The sequence below is a fragment of the Peromyscus maniculatus genome, chromosome 23 (genome assembly GCF_049852395.1).
Source record: "Peromyscus maniculatus bairdii isolate BWxNUB_F1_BW_parent chromosome 23, HU_Pman_BW_mat_3.1, whole genome shotgun sequence".
In the NCBI taxonomy this organism is placed as follows: domain Eukaryota; kingdom Metazoa; phylum Chordata; class Mammalia; order Rodentia; family Cricetidae; genus Peromyscus; species Peromyscus maniculatus.
The window spans coordinates 4,018,061-4,034,556 of NC_134874.1; the positions used below are offsets into that span (position 1 = coordinate 4,018,061).

A 16,496-nucleotide genomic window follows, 5' to 3' on the forward strand; every position below is an offset into this window, starting at 1 on the left:
CCTCCATTCCCGCCTCTATGAAAGGGAGAACATTTGAGGGCCTCCTCTGAAGGCTGTTGGAGGGGTCCAGGGAGATACTGCAGACGTGTGGGGTTGCTGAGTGGATGCCGTGGCTGACTCAGGCTCTCACGGTCAGGGGCGTACAGAGATGGGGGAGGGCGGCTGTGCGCAAGAGGCATCTGGAATCTGACCGAGGACCAAGGTGTCAAGCTTGGAGAATGAGTTGTTTAGCAAATACATTACCAGAAAAAGCCAAGAGCATCCACACTCAAAACCCCAGGCTGCCTGGGTCCTCATGGCGCCCTCATCCTCCAGGAGCAGGTGGCCAGCGCCCCCTGGTGGCTGTTCCTCTCATCCAGCGTGAGTCCCTTTCCAAGCCGGAAAACCACACATCTGTGTTCTCAGGCAGCGTCCTCAGGGAAGGGAACCAGGGCCCTCGGGAACGAACTGTTCGGATGCCCTCAAGTCCTGTAGCTGCCGGGTCTGTGACTCTATTGTCTCTGATCCAGAGGAGATGAACCCCGATCTGCCCAGCCCACCAGTGGGGCTTCTCTAAAGGTCATGGGGGAAGCAGCAGACAGGGTCACCTCCAGATGCTGGGACATCTCCCCACCACTCCCTGCTCTGTCCCCAGGGTCCCATCACCTGCCATGTTCCTTCCTGCCTTTCCCATGGCTCCTCCTCTCCCCATCCCTGACCCCCCCCATCCCTGACCCCCCCCCCCATCCCTGACCCCTCTCTCCCAAGATTCAACTGTCTCTTTGAACTCTTGCACTGCAGGTCAGACCCTGAGCAGGTGGGTCAAGGCCTCTTTGTCCCAGAGAGTGTTTTCGGGGAGAGAAATGCTGTTGTTCTTCTCCCAGAAGATGGGGGCTGTGTGCTCAAGAGGTTCTCCTGTCTGGAAATGACTGGAAGAAAGGACTTGGGAGCGGGGTGAGAGAGAGAGAGTTCAGGGTCCTCAGGATGCCTTGGGGTCCATGTGGGGTTGGGATGAGGTGGGGCATGTCTGCTGTACGTGTGACCCACACACGGGCAGCCCTCCTGGCTTGCTGGAGTTGGGGGTGTGCTCTCGAAACGTAGGCTTTGATGCCAAGATCAGAAAGCCGGCAGGTTCGTGACCCTGTGTCGTCCTGCCCTGCAGTTAGGGGTCAGACTTATAGCCGAGATGGCTTGCTGCCTCTTTGTAAAGGGGTGTGTTGCATGTGTGTGTGTGTGTGCACACACGCGTGTGTGCATGTATGTGTAGGTGTGTGTGCATGTGTGTGTAGGTGCAGGTATGTGTGTGCGCACACGCGTGTGTGCATGTATGTGTAGGTGTGTGTGTACATGTGTGTGTAGGTGCAGGTATGTGTGTGTGTGCATGCACGTGTGTGCGTGTATGTATAGGTATGTGTTTATGTGTGTGTGTGTAGGTATATGTGTGCATGTGTAGGTATGTGTGTAGGGGGGTGGTTGCATGAGTGTGTGTGTGTATGTGTGTAGGGGTAGATGTGTGTGTGTGCACACATGTGTGCGTGTGCCCAGGGAGGCCAGAGGGCAACCTCAGCTGATGTTCTTCGGGAATTATCTACCTCCCATTTGAGATGGTCTCTTATCGGCCTGGACTTTTCAAGGTAGAATAGACTGGCTGGCCAGAGGACGACCTGTCTCTGTTGCCCTTGCCAGGGCTGGGTTAAGAGTGTGAACCACCACGTCTGTTTTGTTTTGCTTTTCGTGGATTCCGGGGACCAAACTCAGGTCCTCATGTTGGTAAGACAAGTAAGTGCTTTCCCCTGCTGAGCCAACTCCTCATAACAGGGCACATGGACACCATCATTTCCCACACACAGGGACACTATCATCTCCCACACACAGGGACACCATCATCTCCCACACACAGGGACACCATCATCTCCCACACACAGGGACACCATCATCTCCCACACACAGGGACACCATCGTGCACCACATCGTCTGTGGCTTAGAAAACTAATGTGGGGTGGCGCACGCCTTTAATCCCAGCACTCGGGAGGCAGAGCCAGGCGGATCTCTGTGAGTTCGAGGCCAGCCTGGGCTACCAAGTGAGCTCCAGGAAAGGCGCAAAGCTACGCAGAGAAACCCTGTCTCGAAAAACCAAAAAAAAAAAAAAAAAGAAAACTAATGTGGGAAGTCGCAGCAGGGATACTCACCACCTTCGCCTTAAGAAGCAACTGGTCAGCCGGGGTGGGGGTGGGGGGCAGGAGGTAGGGGAGTGGCTGGGGATGGGGGTGGGCGGTAGTGGCGCACGCCTTTAATCCCAGCACTTGGGAGGCAGAGGCAGGCAGATCTCTGTGAGTTCGAGGCCAGCCTGGTCTATGGAGTGAGATCCAAGACAGGCACCAAAACTACACAGAGAAACCCTGTCTCGAAAAACCAAAAAATAAGATAAAATAAAAAGCAACTGGTCAACCCCAAACTCTCAGCAACTGCCCACGTCTCCTGGGAGGTAAGCGGCAGCCTAGAAAGTGTCCTGAATGGCAGGGACTCTGCCAGTGTGTGGGGATCTGCTAGGAGACGTTAGTGGAGCTGGGCACCCTGTGGAAGGAGAGAGGTTGATCAGAATCCATCCCTGGCGCATGAGCGCACTTTTTGGAGCCCACTACCTATGACGGGACACCTTGTACAGCCTTGAGGCAGGAGGAAGGGCTTAGACTTGCCTCTACTGGATGTTCCTCCCCATGGGAGGCCTTGCCTTCTTGTGCGTGGAAGTGGGAGGGGGAGGGGGTGAGAGGAGGGAAGAGGGGGATCTTTGGTGTGTAAAGTGAATGAAAAAAAATTCTTAATAAAAAATTTTAAAAAATAAATAAATAAAAAGAAAAAAGAAGCCAGGCAGTGGTGGCGCACGCCTTTAATCCCAGCACTCGGGAGGCAGAGCCAGGCGGATCCCTGTGAGTTCGAGGCCAGCCTGGTCTACAGAGTGAGATCCAGGACAGGCACTAAAACTACACAGAGAAACCCTGTCTCGAAAATCCAAAAAAAAAAAAAAAAAAGAAAAAGAAAAAGAAAAAAAGAAAAGAAAAAGAAAAAAGAAAAGAAAGGAGAGAGGATTCTGGGTAGGATCATGTGGGTACCAAGAGGCATATTTGTCTGAGAGCTGAGGGACAGCCCGCCCCCCCTTGGCCCAACTTGGTCAGGGTGTGTTCAATGAAGTTCTCTGGTTTGTTTATTTGCTGAGTTTGTTTATTGTGCATGAGCATGTGTGTGGAAATCCAAGCACAATTTTGGGGAGTGAGTTTTCTCCCTCCACCATGTAGGCCCCGGTCTGGCTTAGGATCTCAGGCCTGGCTGCACGCACCCTTACCCACTGAGCCATCCAGCCAGACCTAGTTTTCGTTTTCTTTGAGACTGGTCTCATGGATCCCAGGCTGGTCTCAAACTCGCTGTGCATAGCGGAGGATGATCTTGAACTCCTGCTCCTCCAGCTCTCCGGTGCTGAGATCATAGGCATGTGCAATCACATGGAGCTCTCCCCGCCTGCAGTTGGCCAAGAACGGACCAGAAGTCTCTGTTGCCTAAGAGCAACATGGACATTGACTGGCCTAAGAGCCCTTCGGGGAAACTGCCTGGAGGTGGCAACCTGGGCAGGCAAAGGACTCGGCCACCATTTGTTACCACACACATTTATTGAGTGCCTGGGCTGTGCCAGGCCGCGGTGCGAGGTCACTCTGTCACTGGACGGAAGCCCATGGTTCACACAGACCCTAATGAAGGACTGTCTTTCCAAGCCTCGCCTGGGAAAGCCAAGCTGCCCCTCAGTGGGGGTAGAGGATCAGACGGGCCTTGGGAAATGGCAGCTTCCCCCCCCCCAGAGGTCCTTTCTTATCAGGTAACCATGGCAACCGAGAGGCAGGCTTTGTGAGTGGGGTAAGGGGAACTCTTTCTTTCTTGGGGGATGTGAGGTCAGGACTCCAGTGACCCTGCAGGAAGTCACACAGCACTGGGAGGCATTGGCGGAGGCGGGGGTGGGGGTGGGGGGGGTGGAGCGGGAGGATGGGTAGGTGGGGGGGGGTCCCAAAAAAAACAGCAGACAAGTAGAGGGAGGGGTCCAGGAGCAGCAACTGCTACCGTGGTCCTTGGCCTGGGGACCACCAGCCTCCATGAATGAAGCAGGAGCTGCAGGACCTTGGAGGCTCTGGGCCATGATTGGGGTGGGTCAAGGCGTCTTCCCTCACGATCCCTATGGAGAAAGTTCCCCCAGATAGCCCCGAGCTGTGGCCTTGGTGACCGGTGGGTGGGCGTGGAGGGTGAAGCCAGCAAGGGTCTTGCTCAGGTAGCCAGGGGCGCTAAGGGAGGAAGCTGCGTAGGGTGAGGTCATCGCCGTCGCGGTCCTCACTGGGCTCTGTCTTCAGGTCCTGGACCTTGGGCAGGTCCCCATTGGCCGTGACGGGGGCCCCGTCGCCCCCCTCGGGTAGGAGGGATGAGATGCAGATCATCTCCGTGGGGGAGTAGTTCCGCACCGGGTACATGTGGTTCTTCCGCGAGAGGCGGACCGCCAGCACCACGGTGCACACGAGGAAGATGGTGGCCAGCGAGGCTAAGATGAGGATGGCCAGCAGGCATTGCTTCACGGGAATGAGGTCAGAGGTCACTGGGGTCGTTGTAGCCAGGGAGCTCCCAGGGGTCACCAATAGCTCATTCTTCAAACCATTGCCATTGAAGTGGCCAGTTGCCTCATCCTTGGCCTTGTGACTCACAAATGGCCCAAGGAAGATGGTAGAGTCAGTGGGCTCTGTGGACATGATCTCCGTGGCAGTGGGCTCTGTGGAAGGGAATTCTGTGGCTGTGGACTCTGTAAACCGACTTTTTACAACCTGACTCCTGGAAAACTGGGTGGTCTCTGCCTCCGTGGATGCTGGCTGGGAGGTCTCTGCCTCCGTGGGTGCTGGCTGGGAGGTCTCTGCCTCCGTGGCTGCTGGCTGGGAAGTCTCTGCCTCCGTGGCTGCTGGCTGTGAGGTCTCTGCCTCCGTGGGTGTTGGCTGTGAGGTCTCTACCTCTGTGGATGCTGGCTGTGAGGTCTCTGCCTCCGTGGGTGTTGGCTGTGAGGTCTCTGCCTCCGTGGCTGCTGGCTGTGAGGTCTCTGCCTCCGTGGCTGCTGGCTGTGAGGTCTCTGCTTCCGTGGCTGCTGGTTGGATAGTCGTCTCCACTGTGGTTGGCTTCCACTGTGGGGCAGACTCCGTGCTCAGCATTCCAACAGCCAGCCCTCCTGCATCTGGGCCAGCAAGGCTAGTGGCAGTAACCTGGGCCGTGGCTGACTCAGGGGTTCCAGAAACTCTCTGCTCCAGCATGGCCACCGTGGTCAGAGGCTCAGGGTGTGGAGCCACGGTGTTGGTGGTATTCGTCAGCAGTTCTGGGGGATCTGTGCCATCCGGGACATAGTCAGCGTCCTCAAAATCATCACCCACATCTGCCTGTCTCCGTTCCCGGAGACGCACAGCGCGTGAGGCCGCCTTGGTTCCCTGCTCCCAGGTGTCCCACAGCTGAAGGCAGTTGCCAGGGCCCAAGACGCTCAGCAGTAGGAGGAGGCGTGGAAGCATGGTACCTGAGGAGACAGGGATGGACAGGTGGGATGGTGTCAGCCCGTGCCTGCCGAGGACCGCACAAGGAGCGCTGGCCTGGTCTGGGGCCGGCACTGTGGCACCAGACATATTGGAGACATATTCTTGGCTGTTAGAAGCTTTGTGCTTATCCCCACAAATAACACCACCCGGCCATCTGAGAAGGTTCGCCAAACCCCCTAGCGTGTCTTTGGGGGTTACATTTTGTTTTCTTTCTCCCCTGCCACTCTATTTACTTTTTTTTTACTTTTTAATTTTATTTATTTATTCTATTTTATTTTTTGAGATGAGAGTCTCACTCCAGGCTGTCCTCAAACTAATGATCCCACTGCCTCAACCTCCTGAGTGCTGACATTATAGGTATGAACTACCATGCTCAGTGGTTAAAAAAGAATAATGTATTTTATATATATATATATTATATATATATATATAATATATATATAAAATCTAGTTTTTTTGTTTTGTGTATATGAGTGTTTTGCCTGCTTAAATGTCTAGGAGCCACATGTATGCAGTTTCTGAGGAGGGCATTGGATTCTCTGGAACTGGAGATACAGTAATAGGCTGACATGTGGGTGCTGGGAATCAAACCCTGGTCCTCTGGATGAGCAGCCATTGTTCTTCACCACTGAGCCATCTCTCCAGCCCTAAAATATTTTATTTCTACTAGGCTCATGACTATAATCCCAGCTTTGAGAGCCTGAGATTTGAAGTAGGCCTATCTACATAGTGAGATCAAGGTCAGCCTTGCATAACTTAATGAGCTTCTGTTTAAAAAACAAAGAAAGCAAAATTAAGAAGCCTGAAGGGTCTGGACATGGTGACACGTGCCTGTAATCACAACACCCAGGAGGCAGAAGCAGGAGGTCAGGAGTTCAAGGTCGTCTTCAACCACATAGTGAGTTTGAGTCTAGCCTGAGCTACATGAGACCCTGTTTCAAACCCTCCCCCTACCAAAAAAAAAAAAAAAAAAAAAAGACACACACACACAAAAAAAGAGGAAGGTGAGGGTTTGTGACTCAGCATTCGAGAGCTGAGGGAAAAGGCAGATCGTTGGTCCCCAATGCTTCTCCTTAGCCCTGCCCCCTCCATCTCTCTGCCTCCTCCCTGCCCCACACAGCTTTTGCCTGTCCTCGGGTCTTCGACTCTTTTTTAAAAAGGATATATTTGAGCTGAACAAAGACAACACCGATGGACATGTCAAAGTGGATGGGGAAAGACCTCAGCTCCACACAGGAAAGAACGACAGCCCCCTGAGCAATGCTCTCGGGGGAAACAGTCTTCCCCAGGGAAGAGCACACCGACAGGTTACCCACCACGAACAGTCGTCTCGGAAAACATACATCCAAGTCCCCTTATACAGACCGAGCAGGTTGTATTTAAGAATATATGTCTATACACATGCATATATGTGTGCAACAACACTTAATAGAAAAAGAGCCCATGAATTTGAAATAGAACAAGGAGGGGCATTTGGGAGGGTTTGGATCAAGAAAAGGGGAGGGGGAAATGATGTAATTATAGTCTCAAAAATAAAAAAAGAAACCTCCTGGGTGATGGTGGCGCACACCTTTAATCCCAGCACTCGGGAGGCAGAGGTAGGCGGATCTCTGTGAGTTCGAAGCCAGCCTGGGCTACAGAGTGAGAGATCCAGGACAGGAACCAAAACTGCATAGAGAAACCCTGCCTCGAAAAACCATCCCAAGACAAGCAACCAAACAAAAATTTTTCAAAAAATTTTTTGTTTTTTTTTTTCCTAAGTATTTTAAATTATTCCCGTGTCTGTGTGGGGATATGTGCACCTGACTGCAGGAGCTAGAGGCATCAGACCCCCTGGAGCTGAAGTTACAGGTAGCTGTGAGCTGCCAGACAGGGTGCTGGGACCCGAACCCAGGTCCTCTGGAGAAGCAGCCAGTGCCCCTAACCACTGAGCCATCCCTCCCCTCGGTTGATCTCTGTCAGCGTTTCTCCTTGGTCCTGTTCCCTTGGTGTCCTTGCTTGGACGATGGGGATGACAAGACCCACCTCTAAGGCACTGTGAAAATGTCACGGGAGCCATGCTACAGCAAGGTCTCAGCCGAGGCGGCTGCTCTGGCTGCTCTGGCCGACGTCTCCTGCAAGTCCCTCAGGGCCCAGAGACAGGATCCAGGAGGAATCTCACCTCTCAAGGAGCTCAGCCCTCAGACTTGTCTGTATGGGGCCACTGTTTCCCAACAAGGGAGCCAGGAAGAACAGCCTCTTTCCTTTAGACCAATATCCCCCTGACCCCCTACTTCCTCCTGGCACTGGCTAGGATTTTTAGAAGACAGACTCCAGCCCTGAAGAAAGCTGTGGTGAGTGGCAGGACCTGGATACTTGTTGGTGCCCTGCACACAGTGTCTTTCGGTGGTACACAACCCTCCAGCGGTGTCTCTGAAGCAGACGGCTTCCACATCCATCATCATTTCCTGTATCTTTCCCTGGTCCTTCACACATGTGATTGGCAGGAGGGCGGGGCCGGGTGGCTCTAACCTGTGGGTCCCTCTTTGCTCGGCTCAATCTGGCCTCTTTCACGGGCCAGATTGCACTGAGTTTTTAAAATGCAACTCTGAGCACATCTTTGTGGACTTTTTTTTTTTTTTTGTCTTTTGTTTCTGTTGTTGTTGTTTTGAGACAGTTTCTCTACACAGCCCTGCATATCCGGGAACTCACTATGTAGCCCAGGCTGGCCTCGGACTCGCAGAGATCCACCTGCCTCTGCCTCCCCGAGTGCTGGGATTAAAGATGTGCACCACTGTGCCCAGCTTGATCACATCTTCTATTAAAAAAAAAAAAAAGAAAAAGAAAAGAAAAGAAAACAAACCTTATGGTACTTGGAAAGGCAGTTACAGAGGCAGGGACAGACCCAAAGCCACCCAGGAAGGGATTGGCCCAGTCCAGACCAAGGGAGGCTTTATGGAGAACACAACCCCGGTGAAAGGGCCGAGGTACAGGCAGAGGGCTCAGCTCAGGCCTGTGGAGCTTGAATCCTGAACTGGGGGAAAGACCAGGCCCCAGTTGTTCAGGAACCACCAAGGCCCTAGAAAGGGCAGCAGACAGTGGCGTCGGACGGGAGAAGGTTCAAACACTGCCTCTTAGAGGCTGTGTGACTTTGAGATAGGCGCTGGCCTCTCTGAGCAGGGTTCCTTCTTAGAGAAAAAAGACACGCCCGCCTCGGTCCCTCTTCCCTGAGGGGAGAGCAGGGCAAGAAGAAGCCACCGGTGCGGCGGTACATGTCATCATCTTAACACCAACACCGCCGCCCGCACCCACTACCTCGCCTTGGTTCCTGGAAGGCAGAGACTGAACCACTTCCTGAAAGGGGGGGATGGGCACTACCGAGGCTAGCCCTTCAGTTTCTGGGGGCAACGCAGCTTGTTGGGGGGGGGGGCGTCAGAGGGTCTGAAAGTCAGGGGTCCCATCTACGGGCGAGGGCCAATGAGAAAGGAGCCAGGCTGCTTCCTACCCACAATCCCCTGCATGCAGAGGTGGCCTGGGGTGAAGACAGGGCTGGCCCACATTCACACCCCACAGCAGCTATGTGACCCTGAGCAGGGGCCCTCTCTGACCCTCAGCTGCCTCCCCCACCCCTTGCCCCGAGACAGGGTTTCTCTGTGTAGCTTTGGAGCCTGTCCTGGATCTCACGCTGTAGCCCAGGCTGGCCTCGAACTCACAGAGATCCACCTGCCTCTGCCTCCCGAGTGCTGGGATTAAAGGCGTGCGCCGCCACCGCCCAGCCTGGCTGCCTCTTACATAAAACGAGTAACGTTGCTTCCAAGATGTCCCGGGGAAGGTCCCAGATGTTGGTTTCTGAAAGGAAGAAATCAGGGACACCTTTTGTGGAGATACAGGGAGGCCTCAGGCTCAAGAGGGCCATGGAGATGAGAACGGGGGGGGGGGGGGGGGGGGAGGCACCACTGTGGGCAACCAGGGAACCGAGAGCCCTTCCCTGCTGTGGGAGGTTCAGGGCAAGAGTGAGCTCCTGGCATCCCAGCTCCTCAGAAGGATCGCTGGAGCCCAGGAGTTTGACACCAGCCTGGGTAACACAGCAAGACGCTGTTTCATATAAATAAGTAAATACATTAATTAATATAATTTTCTTTTAAAAAAAAGTATGGCTGGGCATGCTGATGCATAGCTGTAATCCCAGCACCTAGGAGGTAGAGGCAGAAGAATACAAGAATCCAGGTGTAAAAGTAAATAAATAAACCAAGGGCTGGGGGTGTGCCTCAGTGGTAGAACATTCGCTTAGCACAGGAAAAGATGAGGCTCCCTGGGAGAGCCCAAATCTCCTCACTGGGCCTGTCCAGAGTGAGCAGTTTGACCCAGAAGTCCTACCTACATCACAGAAATCCCTCAGTCTCTACTAACCAGGGCCACCGGCCACTCCAGGCCGGTCCCTGCTATCTGTGTACCTCATCAGGACAGGTCCTGGAGCACCGCGGCCTGGAACATCTGTCCTCCGCAGGGATGGAAGCGCACAGCTCCAATGGGAGCCATGTCTGAAACAGGTGGGCCGGAGGCCGGTGCCAGATGCGTCGCTGGTGATATTTCCAGATAACGATACACTGATAACGACTCAGACCAAGCCCCCACCACGCCGCTGCTGTGGGTGCGTTCTTCTCTGGATGAACTCCCCTATCGTCTCCCCGAGAAGCGCTGGTCCTCAGGGCCCATGCGATACGGGTGAGGGACGCAAGCCTTGGATCACAAGCCTGGGAGCGATGGTTTACCCCTTCTCTCCTCTCCTCAGATGACAGGAAAGCAAGATCGGGGCCGGCCCGGCTGAGCATCAAGAGGGCGGGCGAAGCCACATCCAGTTGTCTCGGTGCTTGCCTGCCTGTTTCCTGTCCTTCACCCCCAAACCAGTAGCTTCCTCCCTAGCCCCTGAGGTTTAGAAAGGACAAGCCTCTGGTGGCCTCATTCCTCCAAGAAGCTTGGAGCCTCCCCTTTTGAGTCCCTGAACATCATTTTAGAGTTTCAGACTCCAAGAGAGGCAGAGTCTACACAGACAACCAGGGGAAACTGAGACACAGTCACCCCAGGTCCACACCTCACCCCAGGTCCCCGTGAGGGCTCTATATGCTGGGAGTCAGATAACAGTCCGTCATAGTTCTGTCCCAGACAAAGCTGTGTGACCTTGGGTAACTCACTTCACCTCTCTGAACCATGGAAAGCCCATCGGCAGTCTAGGTGTGCCTCAGTGTACATGGGGTTTAGTCCCTATAAATCCACGGTAGCACGAACATATTAACCCCCTTGACCTGGCAAGCATTACTGAGTAGCCAGGCCCTCCTAAAACGTGTTGGAAATGCTTACCTTAGCAGTTGGGCGACATTGTCTAACTCCAGTCTGGGGTGTCTAAGAACTGATGGCCCAGGGTAGATGAAACTCAAAACTCAAAGTGTGGGTTCTCCAGATGGCTTGCTTTCACACCACCGTGAGGGCAAAGTGTCACAAAGCAGGACAGTGCTGAGGACAGTGTGTGCAGAGGCGAGAGAACCCACTCCTCATGGGGCTGATGAGGGTGCGTGAGGGATGGTCCCCACGGGATGTTTAGCACCAATAAATGCTCAGTAAAACCCAGCTGTTACCATCCTCATCCTCATCCTCATCCTCATCCTCATCATCATCAGTTTGAAATGGGGTCTCACTGTGTGGCCCTGGCTAGTCTGGAAACTCATTATGTAGACCAGGCTGGCCTTGAACTCACAGAGATCCACCTGCCTCTGCCTCCTAAGTGCTGGCACTAAAACCACGTCTGGCTCATTGTCCTAATTTTGAATTTCGCATTTAGGGCAAGGGGATCCCTGTTAACCACGGCCGTGTCCTGGGAAATCCCCAACCTTAGAGCAGGCTGGAACTGGCCTTTGCTTCCTTAGAGAACTGAGCTGCCCAGAAGTCGGTCTCTGTGGCAGGACCTCTGTTTCGACCTCCTCAGGCGCATGAGTCATGTGTTCTGAGTGTGGCCGGCGTCCTGGACACTGCTCTAAGACCTGCCTGAGAATCCTCAGCTTGCACCCCAGTGAAGGATGGGAACCATCGTTCTGAGACCCACTGGGCACCTAGAGTCACGCAGGCCAGAAGCAGGAGCTCGAGGGCAGGCCGCCCCTCCGCAGAGCCCATCTTGGCCCCAGACACCTGTTCTTGGAGCCATTCAGATTGTCTCCGGTTTGTCCCAGCACCTTCCAGAAGTCTGCCTCCTAAACTTCCGTTCAGGTCGACCCCTGAACTCCAGAAGCTCAACACGACAGCCACCTGGAGACAGTGTCACGTGACCAGGATCTAGCAACGGGCAGGCACACAGCTGGGGTCTTCACAAACGCACCTCCCGTGACTCGGGTCTCACAGGCTCACGGGCACGGTGATAATCCTGCTCTGTGCCACCCCACCAGCCCAGAAGCTCACAGAGGGCAGAGACTCTGCGGTCCTCAGGACCAACAGGCCGGGCATCCCCAGGTGGGGGCATTCCAACCCCTGAACTGCACAGACATGCTGATTCCAGCTTTCTTGTATCTGCCCACTGGCACATCCTACCTTTTTGGTCAACCTATCAAGGACCCTTTTTTCTAATTCCCATTCCCACCCTATACACTTTTTGTTTGTTCTGAGGCAGTCTCATGTAGCCCAGGCTGGCCCACAACTGGCCCTGTAGCTGAAAATGACCTTGAATTACTGAGTTTCCAGTCTCTGCCTCCTGAGTGCTGAGATTACAGCTGTGTGCCTCAACACTCAGCCCCTATCATTCATTCATTCATTCATTCACTCATTCATTCATGTATTTTGAGACAGAGTCTCACTATGTGGCCCAGGCTGGCCTCAAACTCATAGAGGTCTGCCTGCCTGCTTCTGCTTCCAGAAAATGCTGAGATTAAAGGCGTGCACCTCCACTCCTGGCCCCTGTAACTCTTTAGTGGTAAACATCCTGTGTGTCTAATTAATATCTGATGGCCCCTTGCAAGGCCACAAGCATGGTGTTAGATAACGTGGGGGCTCGTTAACCCCAGGAACCCAGCGTGGCTTGTTGGAACCCCAAGGCACCGCCCAGCTACAGATTAGCCTTGAGGTTTGGCCCAAGTTAATTCAAGGAGAGCTTCATCTGGCTTTCTGAAGAGGCATAAACAGCACAGAGCCCAGCCAGCCGGGCTCCCCCAGTGCATCATCCTCCACACCCCACTTCCTGCACTATGCAGCAGAGGGGACCGACAGACCTGGTCACCACGGGTCCAGGGGCCTGCGGCCAGAAGGCCTGTGTGACATCCTAACTCAGTGCCTGCTTGCCCATGACGTCATATGTCTTGCCTCCCCGCTCAGAGCCCGGATTTCCCGCCTATAAACAGCAGCACCATCCATCAGGAACCCTCAGGTGACCCCAAAACACCAAAGCCCGTCTGGTGGCCCAATAGGGACCTAGCCCAGGTTTCCTGGAGAACTTGGCAGGGTGGCCGAGTCCCTTCCGGTCCCCAGTTTCAGCTCTTTGGCTGTTGGCCAAAGTGGCAAGGAAGGAACATCCCCACAGGGTGTGGCACCACCAGAGGCACCCAGAAGAACCACCTCCCTAACCCTTGGCCTCCAAGAAGCCAGGCCCTTGTACATGGAAGTTAGTTATGGGGAAAGGAGGTAAAATGAGGCAAAAAACAAAACAAAACAAAAAAAGAGTAGTTAGACAACAGGAACCAGTTTCTGTCTACAGGGTGGAGGGCTGGAGGACTCCGTGGTAGAGCACTTGCCAAGCTTGCCGAAGGGCCTGGGCTCAAACCCCAACATCCTTCAGTGAAGACAACACAGGTCTGTAGGCGTGGGGGATGGGATCTGCCTGGGTTTTCAGCCCCTGCCAGTCTCCAGTGGGCAGCATGCCAGCCCAGGACGCCTGAGGCCCTGAGTCTGATTCCAGCCTCAGCGAACCGGGTGAGAGAGAGGTCCATGCCTGTAATCACAGCACGTGAGACACGCAGGCACAGAATTTAAGGTCCTCCTCGGCTATGTAGTAAGCTTGAGGCCAGCCTTGGCTAGATGAGGTTGTCGTCTCAAAACACGGAGTCTGGGGAGATGGCTCAGCAGTTTATGAGCATTGGCTGTTCGTCCACAGGGCCAGGTCTGCTCTCCAGCACCCACATGGAGAGACTCACAGCCATCTTTAACTCCGATTTCAAAGGACCCGACACCGTCTGCTGGCCTACGAGGGCACTGTATACATACGATGTACAGACGTACATGCAATCAAAACACCCGTACACATAACTTTTTTTTTTTAAAAAAATTAAGACTAATTTAAAAACAATTTCCCATGAACAAGCTCTGTTTTCTCCCTCAAGTTAAGACGTGCTCCATACAGGCTGCTTGACACTCAAATGCCTGTTCGTGCACACAAGTTCATATGCACAACACACACGCGCACACGCGCGCACACACACACACACACACATGCACACACTAATAATATACAAATAAAAATTTAAAATGATCAAAGAAGGCTGGTATGGTGGTGCATGCCTGGAACCCCAGCACTAGACCAAGGCAAGAGGCTAGCCTGGGCTACATAGAGTCCCAGGCTAGCCTAATGAACAAATAGAAACTATAATTTGAAAGAGAGAGGGAGGGAGGGAGGAGAGAGAGAGAGAGAGAGAGAGAGAGAGAGAGAGAGAGAGAGAGAGAGAGAGAGAGAGAATGAATCCCAAGGAATATTTTCATGCCTGAACAACCTCAAGAGAAATTTCACACCATCCTTTCTGGACTCTTCCAGACTCAGCCTCAGCCCTGGCCTTAAGTTCCGAACGAACCACTCATGTAAAGAGGGGATGGGAGAGTATCTAGGGAGAGGGCCCAGACTTCTCGGAGTTTCCATGCAGAGACTCAGCAGCAGCCATGGCCCGGTGAGCAGACAGCAGTTAGTCAGGGTCGGGAGAGACCCACCGCTCAGGCTGGAGAAGACCCATCTCCACGGAGACCTCGGTCCAGAGCCTGGGCGGCAGCGGCGGTGCCACGGGGAAGGTCCTGGCCTGTGCGCTCGCAATGGAAAGGCAGCCTTCTTGTCCCCTGGGTCCCCAGCCCCTCCCCAAAGCTTTGCAAATCAGTACTTACCTTACTGTGCTCAGCAGAGCATGGGGCAGTTGCTTCAGGGCCCTGAAACGGCTCTGCCTCAGTGACAAGGCCCCAGCCCACACTGCCAGACACTTGTGGTCCCAATCTGCCAACCCCCCAACGGCAGGGTGTGGAAGGAGGAAGTGAGAACGCGGTTACTCAGGCTGGTCACGTGACGCCCCACACCCCCTTGTTTGTGACAGCTTTGGTTTGACAAGTCTGATTAAAATCGGGTGGGCAGTGGGACAGTGACGGCGGGCTTGGCCCGCTACCACTCCTGAAAATACGAGGAAGGTACGGGACCTTACAGGTGAGGGGACCTCTGGATGAGACATTGGAGACGAGTCACCGTGTATATCCCCGGGCAATGGAGAGGGGTGGCTGAAAGAACCCCGCCATGGGAGGCTGGGGCCAGGTGAAAAGGAGGTCAAGTCTCGGTTCCATTCAAGATGGAAAATGGAGGCAGAGGGACAGACAGGAAGCACAAAGTACACACCTCTCTGGGGGTTGTGCATAGAGCAGCTTTCATGCTGTGTGTGTGTGTGTGTGTGTGTGTGTGTGTGTGTGTGTGTGTGTGTACACCCCACCCCCATCTCTATAGTTCAGCTTGGCCTCAGGATCCTCCTTTCTCCGGGGCAATAGGATGCTTCTCTTCTCACGGGTTCTACATAACCAGGTACAGTGGTTCTCACTCACAATCCCGGCACCGGGGAGGCCAAGGCGGGAAGAGTGCCATGGCTTTGAGGCCAACCTGGACTAAAGAGTAAGAGCCTGTCTTCATCACTCCACAAATAATTCAGCAGGTCCTCTAGCAGCACTCAGGAACTCCCCGGGCAGCGACGCCCCCAATTCCCCAGTGGATTTCTCCTCCCTAATTGGTTCCTTGGGCCAGCCCTACATCTCAGGTTGGACACCAGCCATGGTCTCATGCTGTTCCTCGGGTGGTTCTTCATGGGATGGTGAGGCCAGCTGGTCAACAGGTCAGTAGACTGTTCCGTTCCCCACACCCCACCACCTCCAGTCAATGTGTCGCTCCAGGGTGGGCTGTAGAGTCAGGCAGGAGAGGGTGACAACCGGGGTGAGTAGCCAGGCTGACGGCACGGCCCAGGCCCAGGCTGACGGCACGGCCCCGATCTGGACTGGGAGAGAGAGATTAGCCTCCAAGGTCTGCCCCGCAGTTTTGCAAGGCCAGGCTCAGGACCCCTCTAAAGAGAAGGAATTCGCTGCCTAGCACATAGATTGTTTAAAAACAGAAGCCAGCAGGGCGAGGTGGTGCACGCTTGGAACGCCAGCACTCAAACGTCGACAAGAAGAACAGGGGTTTGAGGTCAGCCCGAGGGACAAAATGAGGCCCGTCCCAATAAAGTAAAAGAAGAGCCAGGGATGGTAGTTCATGCCGGTCACATCCCAGCACTTGAGAGGCTGAGGCCAGTCTGGGTTATATAATGAATATCAGGTGACCAGGGTCCCACAGCATATCTCAAAAAACAAAACAGGGCTGTGTATAAAGGTGCCCGCCACCAAACCCTGATAACCTGAGTTCAAGTCCTGGAATCTACCTAGTAGAACTGACTCCTGAAAGTTGTTCGCTGTCTGTCTGTCTGTCTCTCTCTCTCTCAAACACACACACACACACACACACACCCCTCATGGCATGAATGTGTATGCATATATTCACACACAAAATAAATAAATGAAATAAAAGTGTTTAAAATAAAGCAAGCAGCCGGGCGGTGGTGGCGCACGCCTTTAATCCCAGCACTCGGGAGGCAGAGGCAGGCGGATCTCTGGGAGTTCGAGGCCAGCCTGGACTACCAAGTG

General features: G+C 53.9%; 1 protein-coding gene and 1 long non-coding RNA gene across 2 annotated transcripts in view; one reads left to right on the plus strand and one right to left on the minus strand.

Moving 5' to 3' along the window:
* LOC143270619 (uncharacterized) overlaps nt 1-16,496 on the plus strand; it is a 155,378-nt gene that overhangs the window by 132,029 nt on the left and 6,853 nt on the right. The window lies entirely within an intron of this gene.
* On the minus strand, nt 3,623-14,793 carry Selplg (selectin P ligand). The gene is made up of 2 exons (XM_076561261.1): nt 14,676-14,793; nt 3,623-5,557 (listed from the first exon to the last, which is right to left on the minus strand). Exon 2 carries the CDS (start codon nt 5,550-5,552, stop codon nt 4,302-4,304), a length of 1,251 nt encoding a protein of 416 aa, XP_076417376.1. The 5' UTR covers nt 5,553-5,557; nt 14,676-14,793; the 3' UTR covers nt 3,623-4,301.